The following is a 10,190-nucleotide window of genomic DNA, read 5'->3' as shown; positions in this document are numbered from 1 at the left end:
GGGTTTGGGGTGCTGCAGCGGCCCGTGCCCGCGGCCCGGGTGGGTGTAACGTGTTGTGTTGCTGTAACGGTGTCGGGATAGTGGATGCATCAACAGAAGGTGTTGACACGGGATTAACCCTTTCCTTCTCCTGCCTTTCACAATGTTCTGCTACGCGAGAGCAGCCAGAAGGCAAATTGCTGAAATTGAGATGAGGAAGGCGTAAATATTTTATTCGGGGGAAATGCGTTTTTCGTGTGGCTGTGTGTGCGTGTGCGGACGTAGAGCCGGTGTGTGTAGCTCTCCGTGAAATGTAACGGTGCGTTTTAAAATTACTTATCTGTGCATATTTTGTGATAGTTTTTTGCCACTGCAGTTGTATGCTGATTTAAAATTAGCTGCGCGTAAGTTTGTGTCAGCCCTTTTATGAAAAAGTGCCGGTTTATACCTGTAAAACGGAGCAGATGTATACAATAGCACATCTCCTGTCTCACTGTCGGTACAAACCCACGCTGGAAGAGGGTTGTTGCTCCCAGGATAACAGCTATGTTTAGGAAAACGCAACATGCTAAAAAAAAAAAAAAATCTTCATTTAGGTTTTTAATATAGTCATTCTTACTTGGAACTGCCACATAAGGTGTGGAAGATATTGCACATTGTTTTACTTGACAGATGTGGAAAATAATGCAACTTTATTCTTTTGTACTCATCTCCTGTATGTAATCTTCAAAGCGTGGTTGCAGTTGGAGAAAGAAGAACGATAGTGATTGAAAGTAGCCTTTTTTTTTTTTTTTTTTAATCTTGGGCCTAAAATAAATGTTTTTAAAGTTTTGAAGTGTTTAGCTCCTTTTTGATGTTTTCTTCAGAGAAGTTCACAGTAAAGAAGGTAATAATTAGATACTTCTGGTAGGTGAGCTGTAGTACTCTATGGAGCACTAAATGGAAATTGGAGAATTGACACAGAAGCCAGCTTCAAATTTTACTTTTTTTCTAGTCCGGCATTTGTTGTTGAATTTCATTTTAAAAGGATGCTTTGTTCGGCTTTGTCTTAATTTAAGTATAGAGATTTATTCTTAAGATTAAAGATTGGAACAATGGGAAGCAATTGCATCTTACATACTTCTAATCTTACTGAAAGTCAACTTTAAAGTATTTAATACAGCTATTCAAGTATCCTCTTATCATTTGTTTTATGCCGGTTAGTTGTAATTTCTGTCTGTAACATGGATTGTTATAAACCTTGTAAAAAAATGCTTATTGTCTTTATGTATAATTCACTCTCATGAACAAATTGGATTTTTTTCCATGAGTGAACTATAATAGTAAATTTAATGTTCTGACCTTTCTTATGCTAGATTACTGAAAACAGCGTGATTTAGCTTTTCTGAAAGCCCAAGCATATTTTTGTTGTTGGTTTAACGTGTTGTTTTATATTGTAGCTTTTAATTGCGAAAAAATAACATTAGACATGTAATTTTCACACTACTTCTTAATTTATGCAGACGCTAAAGTTCTTGCTGTGTAAAAGAAAAACCTAGTTTTTTTCCTGGGAGCTTTGATGGCTAGCATTCTTGTTAATGACAGTCATTTCTCTAACAGGAAGATGTTTTCATTTGTATTTACTTTTCAGTGCAGGGCAATTATGCCGCTCTGTGTTGCACACTCTTCCTAGTTCGTATCTCAAAAGAATTACAGTACTTGGAACAGGACTGCAATTTGAAGCAGGTGTTGTGTTTTACTGTTATGCAAAATAACACTAAAATATAATTGTAAGGGAAATTAAGGAAACAGCTGCAAACTTGGTGTGGTAACCACTACATTATGATTCGTGAGCAGTTGTTGTACGCGTCTTACGTTGCATCTAACACAGCAAAGATTTGGTTTAGCAAAGATTTGGTTTAGCAAAGCTCACCTTGTTGATTTTTACTTCTGAAACTACTGCGCTTATTCTTACGAGAGGGAATTAGTGCAAAGACCAGACCATAACCTTAGTTGCGGAGATGTACTGTCTCACTAGTGACTCAGTTTTTAAATGGGAACTTTATGGTTTAGTTTCATCATCATCTTTCCCCCCCCTCCTCCCCCCGCAAAGCTAAAGAAGATGAAGGATAGAACCCAATTACTGGAATGAAGGTTGCAGAATGTCTTAACCCAACTAACATATGGAAGCCTACATAGGCCTGAGGTTGTAAAATAGTAAAATAAATGGCCTATAGCAGGCCATCTGCCATTTGCAGGGCATTTTTATCGTGCTTCATGCCAAACTGGAAATTAGTCTTTGTATTAAAAATATATTTTGAATACAAATCAAAGATTCCAAATGTTTAACGTTACACATGGCAAACACATTTCTATCTGGGAGCTAAGAGAAGTCCAGGAATATCGCACTGGAAAAATATTGCTTAGTTTGATGCCCAGGGCTCAAGTCACTCTCTTCTCTTTCCTATCTCTTTGTCTTCCCAGTAAGCACTGATTTACTTCTGTAAATTACACACCAGGTACGACAAATCCACTATTGCGTGTAGCAACTAGAAGGGGGATCAACTGACGCAAAGTGTCACGGTTTCACGTAAGTCCTTGCAGCTAGGGTAGCGTGCCCCAGTGGAGCATCTGCCTCATAACCAGGGCTTTTAAAGAGCTGCTCATCTTGAAAGTATTCTTCGAACGCCAGCTGATCAGTTTTCACAAAGTCCCTCTGAAAGGAAGGCATCTGGGGTATCCTCAGTTTATGGACTGAAGAAATGGAAGCTCAGGTTCTGTGCAGGGAACTCAGCAGATCAGGTTTGGGAAGTTTCTGGCTATTGGGCTTAGGCTCATGTTATAGAATGCTTCCAGTCTTAATGCAAAATACGTTTAAGAGCCCTTTGAAGAAGTGAAAGATAGGGACGCATAGAGAGGGAAGAGCATATTTCTTTCATCTTGTGCAGAAATATTTATGCATAAAATCGCACTTAAATCTGTCAGATAAATCATTACTGTCTGGTGATGAATCCAAACCAGTTTCATTGCTGGTGCACTGTAAGATGGATATTTTGTTAATGTTGTCTAGATACTAGCCTTTCTCTGGACAGATAAATACTTTGATTCAAAGGTATTTGGGTGTACCTTTTGCTCTGCAATTGTTAAATTTTCTGCTTTGCATCAGCTTCTCATAAGTCTCTCAGATGTAACTTATTTTGTAAAGCTAAAACAGGGCCTTGAAAGGAAATGTGTGTATTTGTGGAAAGCCGTTTGTCCTTCAGGAAACTGGGTGCACTTGTTAATTTTCATGGTTGCAATTAGCACAAATAGATAAAGAATAGTAAATGTGGCATATTTAACTGGAGCTTTCAACACAGATCTCCCCCCGCCCCCCGAAGATAAAGCCTTATTTTGAGCATTCACCCTTTGGATGTATTTAATGATGATGGAGTTAAATGATGAAGTAATAAAAAAACCCTGTGAATAGTAATGCTTAGAGAGTTGGGTGATGGGTACATCAAAAATACAGAAAAAGATCTTTGAATGGGAATTGGGAGAGCATAGAGCAATATGTCTGCGTCTGTTTACATCTCCTTGGAGTTTATAGCGGCGTGTGCTGTCTTTCTCTCCTGGCAGAGGTCCGTGGGGTTGATGAGTTGCTGCTTGGAGCCGGGAGCCACCTGGAACACAATGCCCTACCCCGCTCCTGGCCTTGGGAAGTTGTGAGCTGCTCATGTCCATAAGGAGGAAGGATGGCTCATGGAATTCCTTCACAAGGCAAAGTTACCATAACGGTGGATGAATACAGCTCCAACCCAACGCAGGCGTTTACACACTACAACATAAATCAGAGCAGGTTCCAGCCTCCGCATGTGCATATGTGAGTATTCCTGACGTTGCCTCGGTGCGTGTCTGTCTGCGTGTCTGTCTGCGTGTCTGCCTGCGTGCGCGTGGCAACTGGGAACTGCTGCTGAGGGAGTGGGTTGAAAACTGGAAAAATCGGTGCGTCACATTAGCTAATAGGCAAAATGGTTATCAAATGTCTTACGTAGCGTAACGTGGAGGAACACCGCTCCATCACCTCCTGGAGATGGCTCTTGCTGCCTGAGGCGCAGTGCCACCGCCTTCACCAAGCTTGCCCCGGCGGTGACTGATGGGGTGCCTTTTCTGAAACTTGTCACTTTACTGATTTCACTTCAACTCGCCTGAGGGACCCATTGCTTTAAAATTTAAGCTCCCTTCCCCCAGCCCTTACACTCAGCTGCGAAATAGGCCTAATTGGGACTAATTGTCCCCCCCCCCATCACTGAATCCTTTGTCCTCCCGGTTGCGAGTGGAACGTGTGCCGCATGCTGCATTCCACTCGCAACCCGCCGCACAAAGGAGTCGGGAGCTGCCCGGCACTTTCTCCCAAGAAATACAAATACGGCGTTAAAATCCACGTCCCTGGCCCCGACTGAAACCCACAAAGGCAGGGCAAGTGGGGAGCTGAGGGCTTCTTACCTCACCTTGCTATTCCTGGGCAGCGTGTGACCCGCGGGATCGTTCTGCTGCAGGGTCCCTGGGCACAATGGTTTGCCTGGAGAGCTAAGTACCAGCTTTAACTCTGAATTTCCTTCCCATTGTGTAGTTAGGTTTGATCTTTATCGGTTATTTCTGTGAAGGTTCTTTTTCTTTTAACGTTAATAGACTGAAAAGCACGTGAAACTAAAACAAAGACGACATCTCTTGACCTCCTGGGTGCCATTGTTAGTCAGGATTTTGAGCGATGTCACACTATTGAATTTGATAAGGATTTTGCATAATAAGGGGGGAAAAGTTGTATGGTACTTCATTCCATTTTTGTTATGTAGAAGCTGCCGGAACAGTCACAATGTAGGAGTTCAGCACCTTCTAATAGGATTTCATGTGGTTGCAATCTTCCTAAAGGCAACCTCAGGAAGGATGCTGAAGAGTGTCTGTCATGCATGTGACTTTTCAAGGTGGAAAAAGTTTTCATTAATTACATTTGATTTATTACTACAGTGATGATGTAACTCTTCTTTTAGAAATACTTCCATTTCTTGATTCACTTGTCAGACCTTTTGTCAGCAAATTTCCATTGCACGTTTTGCACTCCAGACTGCATTTCTGACTGACATTAAGTACAAATTCTATGTAGAGAATGAATTCAGAACAAACAAAAGAAATTTAGAAAGCAGTTTTAAAGAACCCCTTCTTCTTGACATTGATTTCAGTGGGGACTGATTTTAGGACCAACTCAGTGTGGCGTTCAACATCGTAAAAATTACTCATTCTTTGTTTCAAAAACTCACAAACATTTATACAGCTACTTCCCTAATAATTTGTGTATCTCTTAAATGATATCGACCTGACAAATGTCTTAAAAGATATTTAACTTGTTTGGAGAAATTGTATAATTGAAATAAATACTGAAACTATAAAGTACAGTGTAGCGACAGTATTTTAAGGGATTTTTAACTGAAATACGGCAGCTTTCTTAAAATCAGTAATCTGGTTTCAAGGAAGGGTGTGGTATACTAAAAGGGAGATCAGAATTTAGAAAAACTGGGAGGGGGTTAGTCTCAGATTTACAATGGAAGCAAAGAAAACTATGTTGGAGTGCAGGAGGTGAGTTCAGGTTTAGGTCTGGATAGCAAATGATGGGGTTTAGAAAACCTGTTGAGGAAAAAAATGGCAGGGTCCTACCAGGTGTCTAGAGTTGTGGGTAGAGGAAAGCAAGGAAGTGAAAATACCACTGGCTGTGGGTTTGTGTGATGGTAGGAACCGTAGAGTTATTTCTGGGGAGGAGAGACTAGAACGTGTGGTAGCTTCGGAGGGGGTCCTTATTTGTCTTCCCAATGTTTTGTAACGGAAGCGTGCATATTTCTGAAAGAGGATGTCATCAAGCAAGAAACCTGAACAGAAGATTGGTAAAAGCAGTAGTAAAGAAACCGTGATCTGTTTGCACTGTTGTATCTTTGCTAGTGCCACATTGCTGCAGCTGCTGGGGTTCTGTGATTTGATTTGGTTTTACAGTCTGCTTTTCTTTTTTGCTATCTTAAAGTAATGCATGCTTTTTTTTTTTTTTAAGAGGGAGTTTGAGGAGGTTTTATTCTTCTCTAGTGAAAAAATTATTTAAAAAATCATGGGACGATGAAGAATGAGTCAAGCAACACAGGAACTGAGCGTTATGACATGTATGTGAATAGCAGGGCAATATATTGCTACGGGGCCCTGCTGCATGCCATAAATCAGTGCTGGGTGCAGCTTAAGGACAATGTTCTTTCCTAAAGGAAATAATTTTTTTGAAAGTAATTTCTTTATGGGTATGCATCTTTACGTGCAAAGGTGAGAACTGGCTTCTTTGTGTATACTGAGCCGTTTGTGTTTCCAGTATCCTTTGGGCTTGACTCTCACATGGAGTAAACGGAGAGTCTGGAATATCGCCCGCGCAAACCTGGTGGTTAAGGCACTACTGGCTTCTTTGTGTATACTGAGCCGTTTGTGTTTCCAGTATCCTTTGGGCTTGACTCTCACATGGAGTAAACGGAGAGTCTGTGGAATATTGCCCGCGCAAACCTGGTGGTTAAGGCACTGCTGGCATTACGCTGCCTGTTCCGTGGGACACGTCTCCTGCGCTTTTTCTCCCGCTTTCATTTTGTGCCTCTCACATGACAGTGTCATGTAGTTCGATCAGCAGGGACACAGTTCTCTTTTATCATCTTTATACGTATTTTTACAGCAGCACTTCTTACGCATCCGTTTAAGTGTCCTATCGGGTAAATAACGGAGTATTAAGGCTCCCTTTGCTTAGGCTGGCTGTGACACCAGTTTTGTCAGTTCCTTAGGCCCTGGTATAGTACGACTGTTGAATCAGTTTGTCCAGTCTTTGTATTTTATTTCTCTACTAATTAATGTTTGCACAGGTGTTCTAAAGACAATTTTTACTGTACAATTATTTTGGATAAAGGGATATCATGTTAAATATTTTGTCATCTTGAAGCAATGCTCCCACCCACAGGTTTCACTTATTTTCTGAAGATGTTATAAAATGTTTGTATTTGAATGCTCTGTACAACTCATGTTTACTTTCAGTTAGTTTTAATTAACTGCATCACCTTATTTCCCTGCTTTAAAGGGCAGCTGCAAAATAATAACAATTATAATGTGCCTGCCTTTGCTTCTTAATGATGATTATTGTTCTGAAAGTCTTTGTACTTTGGCATTTTTTGTCAGGAATTGTGACTTAGAGGCAAATGCTTCTTGCGCCTTCAGTGTAGCGCTGTCAAGTATTATAAGGTGGTTTTTTTAAAGGGGAAAAAAAAAAAAAAGCTTGTAAGCCTGTTTAGACCCTTGGGATGTTCTGTGTGGGGCTGTGGTCGGTGGTGCCAAGGATGGCAGTGAGCAGCAGCAGGATGCGGGCTGGGGACAGGATGGGCACACGCGAGGAGCTGGCAGCCCGGGGCAGGTGCTTGGAGCTGCAGAAGGGTTCCTGTGAATCCACAGCCTCAGAGTAGAGAGGATAGAGAAAATGTCTACTCTTGTAAGCAAACATTAGGAAAAAAGTAAAAATGACTAAATGTAGAAGATAATCGAGTTCATCAGGTATATTCGTCATTTGCTTAGCGTGTTCTCTCCTTTTGTAAGACTTTTTTTTTTTTTTGTCTTCTTTTAACTCTGCAGCTTTACAGCAGCCACCACACTGGGTCTTTAAACCATTTTATTTTAACAGGAATTACTAAAGCTCAGTTTTGTGGAACCTTCCTGCCTCACCCGTTTTTTTCCTCAGACCAATGGAAAGGACCTAAGAAGAAAATGGGACAAATCCAAAATTATTTACTTAGTTTTTGACCAGAGGGAAGAATCTTCCTGTTTGGGTACAACACCCCGTTTACTTTCAGGGGGAAAAAAGGGGAGAGTGAGATAATCTTTGTGTATCTGTCATGGAAAATGCCCATTTTGACAGGCCCAGCTGGTGAGGATGAGGGAGTTTCGTGGAGATGAAGTAGCTGCAGCCCAAGCTACGGCAGGCTGAGCCTTCTCGAGGAGTTTGTTAGCTTTCCTCCCGTCTCGCCAGAATGGCTTGGTGGCTTGTTTTTAGGATACTTGGTGTACACGTTAAAACTCTTGTATGGTTTAAATTCAGTAGTAGGGGAGTAAGAAACATAGAGGTTTCTGTGCCAGAGCAAAAGTCTTCTAAATGAGTTTATGCATGCCTGGAGATACATTGAACAAACTGTAACTATATAATTTTACTGCCTTTTCTGTACTGGACTAATTCCCCATGTGAATAATCTTATCTTAAAACAAAGAGTATAAACAGAGTTTTGTATTAGTGGAATTATGTATGTATAGTTGAATAAAGCATTTAAATGTATGAATGTGTGTAAATGTGTGTATATAATAATAGTAATATAAAAATACAGCTGTATAATCATAGAAGAAAAAACTTTCAACTGTGATGAAGCCTTAAATTATCAAAACCCAGGGATATTATTAGACTACTAACCTTGAGAAATAGGATCTTGCCTTTTTTTTTTTCTTGGGGAAAACGTCCTGCATTTAATGGATTTTATAAACTCCCACTGAGATTAGTGGGAAATCATGCATTTGATTTGTAATATTCTCAACTTCTGTCTCATTTAGGGTGTGTGATATTTAGGGGGAGGGGGAAAGAGTTGGAATTAGTAGAATATGGACTCATTTGACATTTACGGAATAGTGGCGTTCATACATGTAATAATATTGGTTGAGAGAATACAGAGATTCAGTCTTAAGCTAGTTAGCTGTTCCTAGTGTGACTGGGAAGGGTATTTCAGTTGATAGTGATGTGATAGAGGATCATAGTTTTGGTGGAAATTGTTGCTCTGTCCATTAATAACACTTATTACAAAAGCATACATAGTTCAAGACCACCTAAGTTCCTTTTCACTACTTATTTTTCTAAATAAATCGAAAAAAACCAGTACTCCCTGAAACAAGCAAGTTACATTCAAGCTTTAATCATGAAAACATGAGTACATTGAAGGAGTGTAATTAAAACTTGAGCCTTACTTTTGGACACAGGGACTTTTACTGGGGTCATGGCTTACCTTTGTGCAATTTTAGTCTGGCTGGTCCCTCAGTGGCATGGGTGGCTACCGAAACGCAGCAGTTACAACCCAGTGAGTTAAGTAAAACAAACCTGTTTTAAGCCGACAGCAGCAGCCCTTCAGCAGCTGCCCCGGAGCAGCTGAGCTCTCCCTGACGCGGCGTGGGGATTCCAGCAGCGAGGCGGGGAGGCCGGCAGCTGTAGGTGAGAATCCTTACAGCTGTCCCAAAATAAATAGTCCCCGCTCAAGAAGAGAGCCATTAACTGCTTGCGTTTTCTGATCCTCCTGCAATAGAACGGTGGAAGCCAAGTTGCAAAGATGCTAATTTTAACTGTCATTAAGGAAACTGTTTTACTGGAGCGTGTGCGTATGTCTGTGAGTTTAAATAATGGAAGATTTCTACTGATCTTAATGATTTTAAGTTACTGATTTTGCAAAATTAAGCACAAACTAAGTTCTAAACTTAAATTTTACATGTAAAATGAGAATAAAAACTTTTTCATGAGGATACACTTACATTTAAAGCCTTTTGAGGTGCTTGAGCGGAGCATGCTGAAAGTGTTCATGCTGTGGTAATATAAGGCTCAGGGATTGCAGTTTTGTAATTAAACTCAAATTTAGGCCTCTTGTGTTTATGCAGTGTATTCATAATATGCTAAACTCGCTTGAAAAATTGATTAAGTTTCTGAACTCTCTTTTTGTCATTGTAGAAAGGAATAATACCAACCTACCTTTAAAAAAATGCTCTGACATCCCTGGAAGTCTGATGCTGTAGAAATGCCAATATTATTATAAATGTAGGACAGGTTTAAAATAATTTTTTCTCACCACCGCCTTATCAGTTACTATGTTTCCAGATTGCCCTGTCCTAAGATGGAAGCCAGGTCTGGTTTAAATTGGTGATAAAACCCTTTACCTCTAGCGCTAGTGGGTTGCCAGAGCTGTCTCCATACCTACCAAAATCAGTCGGTCTGTCCCTCAGTCTGAGGTTTCGGCCTCGTGCAGTTGCCGCTGGTGTCTGAATGTGACAAGCTGTGCCCTCAGGTTACTTGCAGGGCTGGAAGGGGGGACGTTCTTGACGCGCAGACCTCAGCGCCGAACCTGCCGCTCCCCAGCTGCTCCTTCTGCCCCGGTGCCGCACGCTTCGCCACCTCC

At 40.9% G+C, this 10,190-nt stretch overlaps 1 protein-coding gene across 1 annotated transcript in view; it reads left to right on the top strand.

Annotated features, from left to right (window-relative positions):
* The first annotated feature begins 3,584 nt into the window (after positions 1 to 3,584).
* MPPED2 (metallophosphoesterase domain containing 2) overlaps positions 3,585 to 10,190 on the top strand; it is a 55,685-nt gene continuing 49,079 nt past the window's right edge. The window contains exon 1 of the mRNA XM_009573712.1: positions 3,585 to 3,820. Coding sequence (XP_009572007.1) covers positions 3,693 to 3,820 — 128 coding nt within the window. The 5' untranslated portion in view covers positions 3,585 to 3,692. The remainder of the gene's footprint in view (positions 3,821 to 10,190) is intronic.

This window comes from Fulmarus glacialis, unplaced genomic scaffold, assembly GCF_000690835.1.
Source record: "Fulmarus glacialis isolate BGI_N327 unplaced genomic scaffold, ASM69083v1 scaffold1313, whole genome shotgun sequence".
NCBI lineage: Eukaryota > Metazoa > Chordata > Aves > Procellariiformes > Procellariidae > Fulmarus > Fulmarus glacialis.
Note: the sequence above shows the minus strand (reverse complement) of the source record. Positions and strands in the feature narration are given on the sequence as shown.